A 19,483-nucleotide genomic window follows, 5' to 3' on the forward strand; every position below is an offset into this window, starting at 1 on the left:
TGACAGCCCCTCCACTGTTGTAAGGGGACTCAGTGTCTACACTGACACTGCCTCGCCCAAGCTCTGCTGACAAAAGCCCTACACCTCTTGCAAGGTGGTTTTATTTTGTTGAAAAAACACGGCCGTTTTGTTGGGAGGGGAAAAGGGGAGGGAGAGAGGATGATTGCAGTGTGTACACAAGCACTGTTTTGTTGACAAAAGCTGACTTTTGTTGACAAAACTCTCTAACATGGACCAGGCCTAAAACAAGTACCAACATCATGAAGAAGATAGTTAAAATACAAGAGTCTTATAAAGGACAGCTAAGAGATTTACAACAACTTATTATTAAAAGATGTATCTTCTGATTTTCAGTTGGATATATTAATCAAAGAATATATGACTCCAGTTTTCCTATTTGAATTAAATTTGTCCTTTCTATTTCAGCCCATCATTTGTTTTATACTTAGTATTCAAAATGAATAGTTCTCTTGCCTCTTCGTTTCTGTTGGAGAGGGAGTATAGCTAGTAATTGGGCAAAGAGTTTTGAAAGGCAGATAATCCAACATTTGAAAAGTATACCCATTGAGGTAGACAGCACTACTGTTTTATCTCAAGAAGTTTTAAGGAAAAATTAACTAAAGTAATGGAATTCTTCCAGCCTGAAAAAAATCAAAAGATCCCTTCCAGCCTCACCATTACTATTATGTGATATTTAACCCGAAAGATCAGTCCAACTTTTCGAAGCAGTATACATTATGGCTATAAGTAAATAAAATAATAAATACACAAATATCCTTACAACTTATTTAAGTTCCTAGTTAGTTTGAAGTGGTAGAAAAAGTGATATTTACAAATCAGTTTACTTTTAATACATTTACAAGGATAAATGAAAAAGTCAACACTTAGGTAAATATTCAATGAATGCTTTTAACCAAGTTACCTTGTGAAAAGTTTGGAGATACAGTCTGATTCATTGTAAATATGTTTGATTTAGGAGGAGTCTGAAACTGTTGTGTTGCTGGAGCTTGGGCAGCAAGTGGCATAGAATTGCCAGGCAACACAACTACATTAGATGAAGTTACAGTAGTGCCCAAGGTGGTTGGATCAGTCACACAGGTGGCTATATAAAGGTTATTTGAATTGCCAAAAGCTGTGCTCGTTGTCGGCATCAACTGTATAAATCCTCCATCCTTGGAAAGATTAGTTGTACCAGCAACTGAAAAAACAGTGCAGTCTTCATTCTGCATATTAGCGGTGCTCACAACAGGGTCTTTAGGTCTGCGCACAGGAAGATTCTGCTCTGCCATAGCTGAATCCCCAGCTCTTTCGGTCTCTTCTGAAGCTTCACATTTGGACAGTTCGGTAGTTTTAGCTGGAGATTTGGCTGGTGAAGACAGTATTATAGTTGGCAAATTTTCTCCAGTGATGCTGGAAACTGCATTATTTAACTCAATGTCAGATGATATAAATGGGTCATCGCTGATGATGATTTTGAGGGACACTATATTAGAAGGATCTACATCCATAGACTGACTACTAGAAGAAACACCACCAATACTTTTGAACTCAGTGCTAGACTCTTCTGTCGGGCATGCAGTTTCTAATGGAGGAGAATAGCATGATTCAGATATGGCAGCATTACTTTCAGTGGATATTACAGAAATTTCTGTACATCCATCGTCACCTGAAGAGAAAAATATAGTCTCGGTATCTGCTTCTGTAGAAGATGAAGGTTCTTGCATTACCACTTGTGTTCTCTCAGAGTCTGATGACCCTGACTGGAGATTTACATCTTTTGTTGAAGGCTTATTAAGTGTAAGCTGATCACCTAAATGAGGTTTATTGGCAGTATCCACAACTTCAAGCTGCAACTCTGTTCTCGTTGGATCTGATATATTTACAGATCTTTCAGGACAATCCAACACCATTTTATCCAGGTCTTGACAGCTAGAATGGTGATTAAAATTTTGTTGTAAAGCAACAGGCAACATGGGTGTTTCTTTTGTTAAATCCCATTCATTTCCTCCTGAATCTCCTGACTGATTACATTTGGATGCATTACCCTTTTTTAGCATAACACTGTGACCAGGGTTCATATCAGATGAACTTATATTTGTTTTTTCAGGTAACAAAGCCTCTGGTGATAAATGACACTCACTTGTTGCAGGATATGTTCTGTTTTCAATAGTTACAGTGTCTTCTTCAAGTGAAGCCAAGGAACTCTGTGGAATATCAGAATAATCATACCCCAAACCAGGTGTGTTTTGAGCATTATGATTTAGGGATTCTTTTTCAGTTTCCATAGCTGTTTGACTTTCAGATACTAATTCAGCTGACTCATTATTACTGTAAGATTCCACACAGTGTTCATTTTGTTCAGTTCCAGAAGTCTGTCTTTGATTAGAGTCAGTCAAATCAGGCACAGATTCGAAGGCAATTTCAAGCTCACCAATTTGTTCATCAGCTACTGTTTTAAGGTTATCAGTCTGTTTCTTCTGTTTACAGCTTCCATGGGATTGTTCACAAGTTACACTTTTATTAGTGATATCACCATCATCATTGCTGTTCTTCAAGGCACATGATGCTTCTTCTAAATGATAATCTGTACAGAACTGAGCCTCTCTAGAATTAACACCTGCAAAATAACAGTTGGATTGTTTCAATATTTCTGTACATTTTATTATTATAGCTAATTATTCTCTTACAAGATGTTAACTGTCCCTTAGTTACTGCAATGACAAATGGTTTCATAAGTGATTTATTGATAATAATATTTCCAGCATAATCCTTGGACAACAAAAACAACGACTTATAGTTTTCAGTATTTATTTAGAAATTGACCCCGATTTTCCTCACCTTTCTTCATCTCCCATGGTACTTTCCCCTCTCTCCCAATTTTAAAACTGATTAGAAGTTATATGAAACAGAAAGTTGAGGTCAGGAAGTCATATGTTTAGTTTGTATAAATCTTTATGTAATTCCTTGGTTATAAGTATTTAGCTCACAGCCCCATCCTCCAAGCAGTTTAATTCCTTTTGTTGCTCATCCTTCACAACATCTTGTATGTTACCTGGTAGCATTCCATTGAATGGAAGATGTATAGGATACATTCAGCGGCAGTTTATTGCTACATGGAATATTTGATAGCACTTAGGCCATTCAATATCACTTTAAACTCAAACACAGAAGCAATTACACTATCAATTATTAATACAATTTTATTAAGAATTACTATCACTTACCTATATCAGGAAGTAACCTGAACTTGTGAGCGACAAAGTTGCTTTTTAACTAAGTTAACTGTTCTGTATTAAAACTAAGATTGAGTAACTCAAAAGTACAATTATTTCCTCCCATCTCTTTTGTATTTCCAGTACCCCTTTCACCCTGACTTAGGTGACGAGTTTGTCAACACTACAGGCCTGCAGCTGGAGTTATAAGACTGACTTAAGTCTGTACATCCCTAGAGAAAGAAGCCAAATGGTATTTCAAGGGATAGCTAGATGAAACCTTAGTAAACACATCATTAAACCAGTATATTACAGAACAGGGAAAAGGACTGCCATGGCTAGATATCATACAGCAATTTCTATTATAGAAATAAGTTGCCCACATAAAAATGGGAGTATTTCTGTTTTGTATGAGAAGACAGTTTTGCAAGCACACATTTCTTTTAGGACACCATCAAGCACAATTTACAATGTGTGGGTCGATGGGTATGCCCATTTGAATTCCAAGCCCCAAGGGCTGCAGCAGTCTATCCATACACTGTAAATTGCAAGACCAAGAGATTATTAATTAAAATATAAAGCCATGAACTATAGACGCAGTCAACTGTGCAAGTATTTTTGTAATGGAAGAAAACTGATACTGGAACAGATTTTGTAGATATAAATATACATACTAGTTTCTTGTGTTTCTAAAGAGTTTTCAATTGTTTCCAGGTTATCTTCATCCACCAAGATTGTACCTTCTACTCCATTTTGATTGGAAACACCATGAGGTGCATTTTTATTAGTCTTGTTTTTACCTGTGTCAAATTAAAGCAACAAGAAAAATTTAAATATACATTTATATCTCAAGTATATAGAATTTTCTGTTTAAGATGAAATGAGCATAGCTTAAATAAATATTTGCACAGGTGCCTCAGTATATGAGGGCACAAAGAAGAACTATTCACTGATTCTCACTAGAGATCTACAAATGACTTGAAAACATTTCCATTTTTATTAAGTACTCCCTGGAATTACACTGATCAGACAGAAGTAAAAGCTTGAGTTGAATAAAGAACAAAATAGCAGGACAAGGATGATTTATATCCTCCCATCAACAGAAACCTAAAATGACGACAAATCTGTAACCACTGACACACTACATAAAAATATTTACTTGAAATACTTGAAAGTGATACATATGAAATCCAAAAAGATATTAAAATGATGGCTAATCAGATTTGAGGGGAATTAACTGTATAAAATCTACTTTTCCCAGTCTGCAAAGGTACTCTGCTGAATCAGTTTTGCTTTTCAAGCAAAGTTTTGAATGCCTCATCATTTTAGACCATCCTTTACAACAGTGCTCAGATGTGTAAACCACAACCTACCAGAATCAAACAGGTCAAAGAGTGCCTGAAAAGCTGGGTCTGACTCTGTCTGTTCTAGGATGTCCTGTATTGCTTCTTCTGACATGTGGATTTCACTCTGAAAAATGGCAAAGTCACATAGAACTGATTTACATAGTCATTTACATACTAATTAATGAGTACAATAAACAAAACAATAGGAAGCCACAAGACTGAAATAAGCTCCTATGCCTGACCCTGACATCCAGACCTTTGGGGAAAAGCCCTAGGAGGTATTACTCATCACAAAGGGCATGTCTACACTACAAAATTAAGTCGACATACAGCCACTGCAGTAATAAAGTGGTGTATGCGCCGTCAACAATGCGTGTCCTTGCCAGAAGTGCTTCCACCGACTTACCTGTGTGAGGCACTGACAGCTGATAGCCCTGTGTGGGGCTCATAGCTGGAGCTCCCCCAACCATGAGAGTAGAGCAACCATCATTGGGGCGTTAGCTAAGACAATTGCTACACACCAGGCCAAGCCATGGGATAGAGGGACACGTCACTGGTGAGTCAACCCTCCTACAATTCTGTTCTGTCCCTGTAACTGAGGAGGAAAGTCTATCTATCTCAATTTGTAGTGAAATAAGATTAGATGAGACTAAGCATGCAGGCAGGCTGTATGTTGTTTTGAATTCCTTTTTCTCTGTTTTGTTTGAACTATAAATAAAAAGACTGTTGTAAGGATTTTGTTGGTAAATATCAGTGGTCACAGGTTCCCAAAGGGAGGGGTCCTTTGGGGCCCGAAACCCCCTTAGCAGAGTGACAAGTGGTTGGTATACATAGGGCAATGTATCCGGCTCCTGGCCTAAGATTGGAAGAATCACAAAATTCCACCTTGAGACAGGGAAGGGCAAGAGCTGGACCACATGAGGGTGATGCATTCAGATAAACCAGAAAAGGGACAGAGGTGCATTTAGCCTCATTATCATGACAGCTACTTATCTGATAACTCTGTAGCTTTCATAAGACAAATGTGAAAAAAGCACTGACTTTAAAAACAAGGTATTTATGTTAGGTTTTTGCAAGATCCCACTGTGTATGTATGTCAGCCTGCATTTATAGACTGCAGCTGTGGCTTTACCAGTTCAAATGAGTCTACCTGAAGTCCAAGGATTTCAACAATTGAGGACTCCTGTTCTGCAGGTCCACTGTCTGTCTGCTTGGGAGCCAGAGCAACATTGCTCTCACTGGAACACGATTAAAAACAGTTAGTATAGAATTCAGAAGTAAAACAGGTACACAAAGTCAGGATATTTCATACATAAATTTATTACCTTCCCAAAAATTTGTTAATGTTTTCTGCAAGCTTCTCCTGAAGAGATTTGTTGCTCAGGATTTTCTCTCTGGCATTTTCAATGACCAATTGCTACAAAACAATTTTAAAGTGGTCAAAAATATATTTTTATAATTACTAGAAAAAGAAAGTCAATTTCCAACTTACTAGTAAGATCAGATAATGTTCAGGACACTAACAGTTTCAATACACAGAAAAGATTCATAATAAATGAGGAAGTTTATCATAATTACTACCAACAGAAGCCCCAGTATTTCTTTCTCCCCCTATTTAATTAAGGATTATTTTAGTGTATTTGCTCAAAGGGAACATTGATAAGATTGTGCGTACAACTTTAACTGTGTTACTCTGAGTTTCAGCCTCTCACCATGTAACATAGTTTTTTTTGTAAGAAATCACCTAGGTTTCCTTGTTTCACTTTAAAAAAAATGGGGCGGAGGTGAGGTGGGAGGGGTGGGAAAGAACATAAATAGTTTCACTCTTGGGACCTCAAAGCAGGGCTGGCTTGCAAAAAATAACAATAATGCACGTAAGTCTGAAACTATTTTTCTTGATACCATCAGAATATATATTTCTAAATATAAAAGAAAATGTCCTATAACTTTTATTTACTGAATCATTCTACAGCCAAAATGACTGAAGAATAATACTGAAAGTTAGCACTAGGTGTCGCAGAGAAATTTGGTTTTACTTTGACCAAGTCATGAGCATTTGGAAATTGCATGCTGCACACATATGGTACATTCTCCAGAGAGTTTACATCACTACATTTGTTAAGCGTGCAGTTAAGAAAGCCTATGTTGCATATTCATGTGCAATAATATCAGCTGCAGAGTGAAAAGCATAGGGGCTGTGACAAGCTTTCTATAAGAACCCTTGACTGTGGCCCTACTGAAATTCATAAGGTCTGAGGCACTCCAGCTCTGACACACCTTAGGAATCTCCAGAAATGTGCAGAAAAGAGACTTCCTGTGCTGCATGGAACAGGATTCCCCTCCCCAACACACACACTTTCTTCATATTCAGATGCCTGAACCATTTTTGTTTAAGCTTTCAAAAACAACAACTAAAAGTTTGAACTTTGGGCATCATGACTGGAAAATTTCAGCCTGAAAGGTCAGAGCATCAAACAATTATGAATGATTGCAACCTTATTGTCAGAGTGGAAACCTACGCAAGCTTAACTATAGTGGTGAATCCTGCAATAATTACTTTAAGAGAAAGATGTTTGGGGTCAGAATCAAAATTTTGATTCTGGTTCTTATTTTTAACCGTGTATCAAACTCTATCCTTTATGGAAAGTATTTACTTTTACCCAGTCAAAACAGGGAGGACTAAACAGTCCTTTAATGTGTTGCTTATCGTAACTATTCTGGAAATACGGTAGTGTGCTTTAGACCTCAGATGTAAGACTGATGATATTTACATCCTAGATGATTAAAGTTGTTTGAACTGAGTCATCCTTCCCCTAGGTACCTAGTGAGTATGGCATGGACAGAGAATCTTTGAATGAATATTGGCTCTGCTACAGAAGAACTAGACTCTTAAGTTGTCAGAACACAGTGACATAGAGCACTCCTTTCTACTCTATCCTTACCAAAAGCAGTCCTTAAAATGAAATTGTGGTGTTTTGTTTTTACACTTACAGGGAAATTGCCATCTATGAGCTCTTGGAGGGGCTCACTTTCTTCTTCCACTACCACCACGCTGGAGTCCTGAAAACTTCTACTTGTTGAATGAGGTCCAGGTGATGCAATACTTTTCCTTTTCTGTGATTCACTGAAATATTTTTGGAAGTTTATGCCATATTTTGTGAAAATGCATTCATTGCAAACAATGATGGGAAAAGGTTCTGTTCACAAGAGGTTACTGACTCATGCCATAAACAAATATTTCCTCTGCCCACCCCGCAATTAGAAAATTTTAACCAATAAAAACTGAATTGCATATTTGTAATGAAAAAACAAAACAAAACAGTTTTAATCATGTTATTTCTATGTAGTCAACTATCTGTCTTATGTTAAACAAGACATCCTCTACACTTAATGTAGGATAACAGGACAATTATCAAGTATATAAACGAATTAAGTGAAAGGGCAACATGATGGGCAAATTAACTTTAATATCCATATATGCAAGGTAATGCAGTTTAATTTTTTCCCCTCCAACATGCTTGTACACCTTACAGGGTTCTAAATTAACTGTATCAACTTAAGAAAGAGACCTGGGCATCACTGTTGACAGTTCAATGGAAACCTCCGCTCAATGAGCTACTCTGGTCAAAATAAGATGTTAGATTACATAAGGAATTTGATGGAGAATAATAGAGAGAGAACATTCTAATGCCTGTATTTAAATCAATGGTGCAGCCTTATATGGGAACACTGTGTGCAGCAGTGATTGCCCAATCTCTAAAAGAATATTGCAGAATTAAGAGTGGGTTCAGAGAAGAATGACAAGAATGATCAAGAACCTGGAAAAACTCTCATACATACAGATTGAGAAGATTGGGATTGTTTACCTTAGAAAAGAGACATGATGAAAATATATAAAGTAATGAATAGTCTAGAGAAGGCAGACTGAGAACTTCTGTTTCCACTGTGTCGTAACACAAGAACAAAAGGCTACTTCAATGAAATTAAAAGGTGGGAAATACAAAACCAATAAAAGAAAAAACTTCCACATGTTTAACTGGACGGTGGAATTCATTTACACAGGAAGCTGTCTCTCAAAACTTCTCTAGATTAAAAAATGAATTGGACATTTATATGGATATCCAGTTATCATAATTAATGCTAATAAATTTTGGAAGGGATATTAAACCTCGTCTTTCAAGGTTTAAGCTTATCTCTCTAACTACTAGAGATTAGGAGGAGACCCATTTATGGGGGAGGAAGGGTAGATTTCCCCACATCTATCTACTACGAGGTTCTTATACCTTTCTCTGAAGCATCTGGTACTGGCTACTGTCCAGAGAGAGGATACAGGATTAGATGGTCCTTGGGTCTGATTCAGTATTGCAATCCTCATGTTCCAAAGAACCTCATGTTCAAGACAAGCATGTTGCACAAATTATAAACAATTTATTATAAAAGGAACATTCACCTTTTTCGTCTTCCTGGAGATAGCAAACTTGAATGAAATTTTCGTTCTTGAGATCCAGGAACTAGAATATGTATAGAATCTCCTGCTTTAAAAGAAGAAGATGGGTGACACCAACATCTTTTCTAATGAAGCTTCTTACGGTGCTAAAGGAATCTGGGATTGCATATTAATATCCTATCGGTATCTAGTTTCCAATCCCCACCCATCTTATGAATAGATTAAATGTAATTTGATATCACTGTACAACGCACAGCATTCTATTTACAAAATCCTGACAAAATCATCCAGATACAATCCAGGTTGTTAAGCTTCTTTCTTGGGGATGTTAGATTCATGTGGAAGAATATGAACACAAACTATTTTATGTACATGTGAGCCACCAACATACACAGAGCCATAGCCAAAATGCAAAAGTCACCAAAATTAAAAACAATCTCTTCCTCCATTATGCAATCGTCTTATTCTTCATGTCTGAATTGGTCTGGACACCAATAAGAATATACAAAGCCGGAATTTCTGAAAGCAAGCTGTCGTTTGTGTAAGATGACTATTACACACTATAAAATAATTCTATCTGTATGAATAAACTGAATAAATAAAAATTATCAGTAACGAATTTAACTTACTGCTGATATTATTTTCCTGTGTTTGGGACTGGTGTGCAAACGAAGTATTCAGTCTTGTCTGTGACGCATTTTGATTTACTGTCGGCCTGTGAATAATCTGGGTAGTTGCCATACAAGAAGAATTAAGTTGTCCTGACTGCTGGGCTATAGACAACAATCCTGAGGTTGGAGGAGTTGACTGAAGTATTCTCTGCCTTTTCATTTCTGCAATTCCGCTTCTTGTACGTGCTGAGGAAAGTTAAGGCTTACAATGAAAATAACTAATAATGGATCTGAAGAAGCAGTTGATTTTCCAAACAGTAGTTACCTGCACTTAAAGATGTAATGATAGGAGTCCCAACAGGACCAATTGCTCTTTTAGCACATGAATGCAGCAGGGAGACAAAAAATGGGGCCTAGTAGTATAGTACCTTCTGCAAGAGCTTGTCTGCACAGTTTTTGTATGGTTTTAACTATATCAGTTAGAAACCAGTATAGTTAAAGCAGTATAACTAACTACTGTGGGCACAGTTAAACAAGTATATAGGTGCTTATATCAGTGTAGCTTATTCCTGTAAGCTTATGGGCATTTTTATTGCAGCATAACTGCATACACATTAGGGACTGCACCAATTTTACTGTATCAGTAAAAAATCCACACCTCTAACTGAAATAGTGAAACTGTACATACATTGTATGTAAACCAAGCCTGACAAACTTAAGTTGCAGGAGATTCCCAGAACAATAAACATAATTGTGTCCAATACAGCCAATGGGATTCTGAGATTCAAGAGCAAACAATACCTCTATTTAACATTTTGTTTTCTCAAAAACATTACAGAGTAAAAACTTGCAAGGCATGGAGTTTATTTCACACAGTGATTGTGAAAATAAAATAACTTCCTGTTAGAAGTTAATTTGGTAGATCTTCCAAAGAGAGGAATAATTATATACAAGCTATTTTTTTTATTGTTTTTCCACTTTCTAGTGAGAATAGACTGCAATTGGCTTGGTCATGTTTTCGGTTCCCCTCTTGAACTGTCAATTAAGTCAGTAGCTTAAGGGAGTAGAAAATTAAAATCTAGTTTTAGGAGTGAGTATAGACAAGCAAAACCACAGGACTAATATTCTTTTGATGAGAGACAGGCCTCAATTAAAATCATTTCTGAACCTGAACCCCATTTATTACATCCGTATGATTCAGTTAGATACCTACTCCTTTGATTAGCATAAAATCCTGCAGAATTCTGCATGCTCCTACAAAATAAGATAAAGCAGTCAAAATAAATAGAAAACACACTAGAGACACCCTAAACATAAGAAGAATCTATAGTTACACATTTACTAGTTTATGTGCTAGTCACATACTGATTTGGCAATGTTTCTGGATGCAGCATGAATTTGTTAAAAGGTAGATAAAGTTCTTTAAGTGGAGTCTACTGTCAAATTAGGTTGAATTTTGGATTCAATAACCACAACATCTACAGTACTCTGTTATGTGACACTAAGGTCATATCCCAGGAAACCACACTAGCACTTCCCTATCTGGTTTCCCTGGCTAGCATTCCCCAGAGCTTGAACAGTTTTGAGATTCCCACCCAACCATTTGCTCTCAATTGCAGATTTTCCCCCACCATTTCACAGAGAAAAATAAACAATAAAAATACTTAGTGAGTATGTGTAGGCAGTACGTTCATAAAATGTGAAGATGAAGTAAAGGAAGGCTGGTATGTAGATAGTTTAACTTTAAATGAAAATCCTCTATTCTTGATTTCAACACTATATATTACCTGATCTGAGAAAGTGTATAGTCTAACTTCTTCCACAAAGATGACATCATTGCTGGAACTTCATTTGGGGTTTCTTTAAAAAACAAACAAACATTAAAACATTCTTCAGAGAGCTAAAACAGGTAGCTTGAAAGATGTGTCAGAAAACTAGTATAATATAGTCAAGAGGTACACACTCTAAGTAAAATTTTCAGAAGTACTTAAGCAACTTTGACTCATTGTCAAAAGTGACTTAGGCACTGCAAGTCTACAGGATTTAGGCTCAAGCGCCTAAGGGCATAAATCCAATTTTCAGAAGTGACTTAAGTCGCTCAGATACTTCTGAAAAATTTACCCAATATTTATAGCCTTTTACAGGAAATCACTGCTCATTTTGAGAAATTGCTGAGGGAAGTTAATATGCTTGAAATCTGGGGAGCATACAATCTTTAAAAAACAAATGGAGAGAAGACAGAATCTGCAAGCAGCTAAAATTATAGAAAAGACTAAACCAAATTAGATTCTTGCACATAGTAGGTCTGAGTTGGAGGTCCTGGGTACTTGGCATTCCAATTAACTTTACTGGGAACTGTAGGTACTAAACAGCTCTCAGGATCAAGTTCACAGCTACCACCTTTTAAAATTTCATACTACATTATAGCACCTTCTTCACACCCACTTTATTAGCTGAGTTTAAAGTCAGAGGGATGTAGCTCATGTCACCTTCCCCAGATTTAGACAGACCTCTTTATAATATTCCTCAAGATGCAAAGTAAATAAGTTATTTTTCTGCAATGAAATTCGTGCCTCATAGCTAACATTTTTATTAAACATAACTAGGAAGGGAAAACAACATTACAAAAATATCCAAGACATGGCAGTTCTTTACAACGAGATCTATGGTTATACACTTAAGTGAACTGCACTATCTGAGGAGGGCAGTGGAACCCCTGATGGAAAACAAATTGAGCCTTTCAGCCATGGCTGATAAACAATCTAGGAGTGGAGCCCAAAGGCAGGCATAAAGAAGGTCTCTTCTGCACTGGCAACTCCTGCAGCATAGCTAGTTCCAAATGTATCAACTTCTGTCCTTCCTTTGGTCTAAACCAGTGGTTCTCAAACTAGGGGGCGGGCCCCGTAAGGGGGTGTGAGATGGATCATGGTGGGGGGGGCCATGGGTGGAGTTTGGGGAGGGCATGGCAGGCAATGCTCCCCCAAACTTATGATGATGGAGCCGTGTCACCCAGCTGGGTGAGAGGCGTTGGGCTGAGAGTGGGGCCAGGTGTCGGTGGTGACCCCAGTGCCTCACACGGGCAGCCCCAGGCAGGTGTTGGGGGTGGAGGACCCTTAGGAGGGGAGAGGCCGTTACAGGTGGTAGGCCCAGCACTGCTGGCAAAGCAGGGATGGAACCGGTCCAGCTCCATATACCACACTTTGCACAGCTGCTTCCATCTCCAGTTGAAGCACTGCTCCTGGCAGCTGCTGCTGCCACTCTGCAGGCTCCCGGAGGCAGCATGCTGCTGCCCAAGGATAATCCCGACTCTACCCCTAGGTAGTTAGATATTTTTAAAAAGTTTGAGAACCGCTGGTCTAAACCAGTGAAGCCGAAAGGGAGATACTGACCCATGGGCAAAGAAGCGCCTCCATATTAATTGCCCAGGTTATTGCACCCATATTACATGGCAAGGACACTCCATCCTAGCTGGTAGCATGGACACAACACGGAAGGTGGCAGTTGGAAAAAATAAGAAACTGGAAGCTGGAACATTAGGACCATGAGCCCAGGACTGACAGATAATGATGACCTACAATGCACAAGCAGCATACAGAAGTCAGCTTTGATAGACCATGAGCTGTATAAACTCATCGTTGACATTGCAGCACTTCAGGAAACAAGACTTGCAGATGCTGGTTCTGTCCAAGATGCCAATTATACCTTCTTTTGGCAGGGTAAAAGCAGTGAAGAAAATCATCGGCATGGTGTCGGTATCACTGTGACAAAAAAGCGGGTAAAGCTCCTAGAAACACCCATTGGGAAGTCAGAGGGCATTGTCTCACTTAAATTTCAGATTATCAGCTTTGTGAACATCGTTAGTCCTTATGCACAAACACTCAAATCTAGCCCAGAGGAGAAGGACACATTTTATGACTCTTTGTATCAAGTCATCAAAAGAATATCATCAACTGAGCAACTTTTCCTTCTTGGTGTCTTCAATGCAAGAGTCAGCACACATAAAAACTCATGGCCAGATTGCCTAGGACATTTTGGCATTGGCACGATGAATGAGAACGGCCAATGATTTCTTGAATTCTGCACCCAAAACCAAATGTGTATTACCAACTCATATTTTGCAGGAAAAGATCTCCATAAAGTGTCATGGCAACATCCACAATCAGGCCACTGAGGCCAATTAGACCTCATCATCGTCATGAGGAAAGACCTACCCTCTGTGCAGAACACTCACACATTTCACTGGGCTGATTGTGATACCGACCACTCTTCGATCATTAACAAAGTGACGATTACAGCTAAGAAACTATATAGAGCAAAACATGGGAGCAAGTCCAAAATCAATGCTACTAGCATCAAAAACTAGAGGAAATGCCAGGAGTTTGCAAAGGCTTTTGAACTCAGCATGCATTGGAAGTCACTACCAGAGAAAGCAGAGGAATTTTGGGTAGATTTAAGAACAACAATCCATGAAACAGCTTTAGCTACATGTGGGGGAAAGAGATCATTAAAAAAGGATTGGTTTGAAGAAAATGAAATGGAACTATTACCTTTTATTAACACTAAGAACACAGCCTATCTGGAACACAATAAGAAGCCAACAGAGAACACCAGAATGAGACTTCGACATTCAAAAGCTGAGGTACAGCGAGCAAGTAGGTGCTGTGCAAATCATTACTGAATCAAGCTCTCTGAAGAGATACAGACAGCTTCAGATACAGGAAATCTCAAAGTCATGTATGATGGCCTGAAGAAACTCTAGGCCCCACCATCAATATAAGGTTGGCCCTCTTACATCACAAAGTGGTGAAATTATTACAGATAAAAGTAAGCAGCTGTCTTGTTGGGTTGAACATTGTTCAGAGCAATATGCACAAGAAATGCACGACCAGTGAATCACTGGATCAAATACAAACTCTACAGGTCATGCCAGAGTTAGATGTGAAGCCCACTGCAGAAGAGCTAAGCAAGGCCATTGATTTGTTATCAAGTGGCAAGGCTCCTGGAAAAGGTGGCATCCCAGCAAATTCTTAACTGCGGGAAAGAAAACATACTACCATATTTTTATCAGTTGCTACTTAAATGCTGGAAAGAAGGTGAGGTGCCACAAGAGATGATGACGCAAACATCATATAAAAACAAAGGCAAAAAGGGTGACCGTCACAACTACAGGTATCTCACTACTAAGTGGCACAGGAAAAGCTTTTGCAAAAGTCATCTTAGTGCACCTTCAACAGCTGGCGAATCATGTCTATCCTGAACCATAGTGTAGATTCAGGGCTGGAAGATCACCTATAGACATGATATTTTTTGTGTGTCACCTTCAAGAAAAGTGCAGACAGCAAAACCAACCATTGTACATTGCCTTTGTGGACCTAACCAAAGCATTTGACACAGTGAGAAGAGGAGGTCTATTTGCAATACTAGAAAAGATAGGATGTTCATCAACCTTTTTAAGTCTTATACATTCATATCATGACAACACGAGAGCAAATGTCCAGTTTGACCTACTTCAGACAGCTTAGTGATGAAAAGCAGAGTGAAGCAAGAATGTGTTCTTACTCCTACACTTTTGGGAATCTTTTTCTCAGTACTCCTGAACTGTGTGTTTAAGGATGTGAAAGATGGAGTGTATCTCCACACAAGGTCGGATGGGAAACTCTTCAATCTCTCACGACTTAAGGAAAAGACTAAAATAATAAAGGTGCTAATCAGGGAACTTTTATTCGCTGATGATGCTGCCCTTATAGCCCACGATGAAGATCTGCTACAAGAACTCATGGACTGCCTTTCAAGTGCTTGTCAGGCATTTGCTCTCACCATCAGCATTAAGAAAATGGTTGTATCAGGAGAGGGGATTACACAAGATCCTTTAATCACCTTAAATGCAAACCAGATAGAAGCAGTCCAAAAGTTCAGCTATTTAGGTTCTACAGTAACAACCAACCTCTCACTGAATGAAGAACTAAATTTTCACAATGGAAAGGCTGCCACCACCTTTAGACTAGTAGACTAACTAAAAGAGCATTGAACAACTCACAGCTTACCATCAAGACCAAAATGCTAGTGTACTAAGTTTGTGTCCTCAGCACTCTCAGGTATCCTGGGAAACCATGGACAACTTATGTTCATCAGGAGAAAAGGTTAAACAGTTTCTACTTACGCTGCTTATACCATATACTCAACATCAAATCACAAGATAAAGTTACCAATGCAGAAGTTCTTCAAAGGGCAAACGTACCAAGTGTGACAGTCCTGCTCAAGCAAAGACAACTGCGCTGGCTGGGCCATTTGAGGAAGTTGGAAGATGAATACCTAAGGACATACTATATGGGGAGGGAACAACAGGACATCCCAAGCTTCGCTATAAAGATACATGCAAGCGAGATATGAAGGAATTTGGAATTGATCCTGACTGATGGGAAACCTTCGCAAGTGATCGTAACAAGTAGTGCCATCATCTCCATCAGGGCATTAAAGTCCATGACAGGAACTGGCTCCTACAGCTTGAAGAGAAAAGAGCTTGTAGGAAGCAAGCAGCTCCCAACCAAGACATATATATTTGCAATAACTGCCAAAAATTATTAAATCTCAGATTGGACTATTTAGTCACGAGACACTGCAAACCATCACATCATAGACTGCACTTTTCCACCGTCTCTTACAGATGAAAGGATGCCAATCACTCATTTCAAATCTCATAAAGCACCAGCAAAACAAAAAAACACAGAAGTCTGGTCACTTGCACAGAGATCAACGGTGAACAAAACTAGGTGGAGACCCTCATTAGTTGCTTTTTTTTAAAAAAGCAGAACAGTTGCACTTTTATCTCTCCTACCCACACAAACTGTTAATTAGTCATTTCGAATGTTTTAAAGATAGTTTAAAATCAAGACAGGGAAGGCCATATTTCACAAACACACTGCAAGTCTCCTCTGGTTATTTTTCTACATATAAAAACTACAATTCTATAGTCATGAGTCTACATTTATGGTATGTCTAATATATACTTGTGTCCATTGCTACACTGAAAGTTCTGATCAATTTTTTTAGTGGGAAAGGGTGCACACAATTACAAGCTATGATAACAGATATCTTGTTTTTAAGATTTTGATCAAATAAACAATTATTTGTATTGTGCTAGAACCTAAAGGTCCCAACCTAGATTGGGGATTGTGCCAGGCACAGAAAGCAAGATACTGTCTCTAGTCCAAAGCGTTTACAACCTAAATAGTTAAATTAAATGAAGTGCTGTATGACCCTCAATGCTTACCTTTTGTTTTCATGGCTACATACTCATTAAGAATGGTTGTCAAATTTTTTCCAAACAAAGACTGAAAGAAAAAAAAGATCAGTGTTAGTCTGAAGAATCTTCAGCAGCAGCCTACACTTTGCCTCATCTATTACATTACTCAAACTGTGAAAAAGAATGAGTTATTGTAGTTCTTTAGGATCTACAACATGTAGACCCAGACACAGATAGTTGTAGTTTACCCTGTTTATGCTGCTCTCTCGAGGATGCCACAAGTGCTATCAGGAGACAAAATGCATTCCTCAATAACAACAGAAATTTTCGAGCAAACAGCCTTCTGCAGAATAGCCATTCCACGGTATATCAGCCAAGCATACATTAAGTTGCTTTCATTTGCTCTTATTATGGGATAATAGATTTAGAGGCAGAAGAAAGTTAGGCAGTGTCAATTTTGGTTGTTAGGGAAGAGTTGAAATGTACAAGCAAGTGAAAGGCCATTAGCCTGACACAGTACAACACATTGCTAAGAGAACAGACACGTCAGAAGAGTTACTGACAAAAGTGAGGATTTTTAATAATTTTAAAGCAAACAATCTTTACTTGTCCCATTACACCATGAGTTTAGGTGACACACAGAGAATTAGGATTTTCTAATCACTACTATCCTTAGTTCCAGCTTCTTGTCTTGTTTGATATTGGAAATACCTATAGTCTGATACTTGTTAAAAGCTCTCTTGAAATATAAAGCATGTGGAGCTGCAATGAGATTTCGGTCCTATGGAATTTCCTAACATCACTTGTACTTGGAAACAAAAAAAAAAATAATATGGTCAAGAGAAGGAAAATAATCTATATATTTTCCATCTAAAAGTTACAGAATAAAAGACTATTTCGTTATAATTTATTTCAATAACCTACATAATCTTTTCTCTCCCTTTTGTTTATTTATCTAATTCTTATTGGCTGCAGCTGAATTCAAAACTGAAATTTAGACAGCCCAGTGAGCTACTAGCAACATGATTGACTAAATGCCTATAATTAGGTAAAAAGTTTTAAGCCCTTTTTTGAGTTGATGAGTCAGAATGGATCTCACAAGGGAGAGATTTCCACCAGCCTAGAATATTGCAGGCCAAAGGTCCAGAATCCATAGTTAGCAAATGGTGTATTAGAAAAATAGAATGCAAGTGGAGAGTTGGTGCAAATATGAATATCAAAGTTGCACATACAACAATCAAGGCCATGCAATTTGGAATGCTAGTCAAAACCTCATTTAATGTAGATTAGAAAGGGCAGTGACTGAACTGAGAGAGTTAACATGTAGTTACGTATATATGCATAGTTAATAAACAAATCATGAGTCATAAGATTTTAGATAAATTGCACTTCAGTTGCAGTAGATACAGCTAGATAGTAAGGAAGCTATTACAGTTGTCAAACAGGGAAAGTATCAATGCATTCACCAGACTTTTAGTTGTGCTGGTAAGCATGTACAAATTTGAGATCTTTAAGTGAAACTGATTATCTAACAAGTTAATATCTATGTGGAACAGACTTTAATTAAATGTTGTATCTACACAATACAAAGGTTGTCTTACTCATAATAAAGTACTCTTACTGTAAATAACTGTAGCAGCCCTGTAATCAATGTAGCTTCTTGCAATACTTTACCATAAGTAACTCCTTGCTCACAGCTACAAAATAGATTGAATTGCACATTCTCAATACCATCTGCATATTTTACTTTTAGATTTATAAAGTTTTTAGATGTCTACCCTTCAGTATTATTAGCAATGTAGGAAAGAGACAGCTGTTCACAAACAATGCTTTATGTAATGACAAAAAAAGAGAGAGAGGTGACTATTTCAAACTATTCAAACATTTTGAATAGCATCTGAGTGGTGGATGCTATGTAGTTTATTCGAATTCTAAAAGTCTGTGTGGATTTACAATAAATTATTTAGGAGAGATTTTCAGATTATACCACAGTTTAACTTCATCTTGTGTGCTGCAAATATGAACTCACCAGTAAACAGGCTGGAATAAACCCTTCTTCTGTATAGTGCTCAGCATATTCCTTTAAATCTGAACTTTCCAATATAAACTCACGGCACGTAGCTAAAAGCTTTTCCTGTTGTAAATACCCTGCAACAGATAAGACAAAATTTTGCAGTTTTGTTAATTGCTTCTCCATGCCACACTTGGTAGATGTTAAAGTTCTGATACAACTATACACCATAATTAAGAAAACTCATATAGCAATTATCTATGGATTCAATTGACAAACATTAAAGAAACAAGTTATATTTTGAAAGAATCGCTCCTTTTCCACACATTTTTCTAACTGTCAGAAAGATGGCACATAACATTGCTGACACTGCACTACATATAAAATCCAAATTAAGCTACTTTCAGACTAAAACCAATTATCAGTACCACCTAAGGAACTTTTACTGTTTATACAGAAGCAGAGGTGTGCATAGCACTCTATAGACAAGAAAATAAAATTATTGCCAGAAAAGACTGACAATCTGAGAGATACATGAGATAAAAATTCCAGTTTTTAAATTAAATGAACACCACAGTACATTTTTATAAAATGCATTGCTACACAACAATCA

At 37.7% G+C, this 19,483-nt stretch overlaps 1 protein-coding gene across 2 annotated transcripts in view; it reads right to left on the reverse strand.

Moving 5' to 3' along the window:
• The window catches only part of NPAT (nuclear protein, coactivator of histone transcription), a 29,800-nt gene that overhangs the window by 7,838 nt on the left and 2,479 nt on the right, over positions 1-19,483 (reverse strand). The window contains exons 2-13 of one of the 2 annotated variants that reach the window (XM_067562809.1): positions 18,889-19,007; positions 16,887-16,947; positions 11,404-11,476; positions 10,830-10,870; positions 9,635-9,862; positions 9,009-9,090; positions 7,550-7,682; positions 5,884-5,975; positions 5,709-5,796; positions 4,586-4,682; positions 3,887-4,012; positions 923-2,617 (exon numbers count right to left, since the gene is read on the reverse strand). In XM_067562809.1, the coding sequence (XP_067418910.1) occupies positions 923-2,617; positions 3,887-4,012; positions 4,586-4,682; positions 5,709-5,796; positions 5,884-5,975; positions 7,550-7,682; positions 9,009-9,090; positions 9,635-9,862; positions 10,830-10,870; positions 11,404-11,476; positions 16,887-16,947; positions 18,889-19,007 (2,835 nt within the window). Of the gene's footprint in view, positions 1-922; positions 2,618-3,886; positions 4,013-4,585; positions 4,683-5,708; positions 5,797-5,883; positions 5,976-7,549; positions 7,683-9,008; positions 9,094-9,634; positions 9,863-10,829; positions 10,871-11,403; positions 11,477-16,886; positions 16,948-18,888; positions 19,008-19,483 lie in introns of both variants that reach the window. The other variant, XM_067562807.1, reaches the window with a different exon arrangement.

Source organism: Emydura macquarii, unplaced genomic scaffold, assembly GCF_026122565.2.
Source record: "Emydura macquarii macquarii isolate MOO-44397 ecotype Brisbane River unplaced genomic scaffold, CSIRO-AGI_Emac_v2 contig_2473, whole genome shotgun sequence".
Taxonomy (NCBI): Eukaryota; Metazoa; Chordata; order Testudines; family Chelidae; genus Emydura; species Emydura macquarii.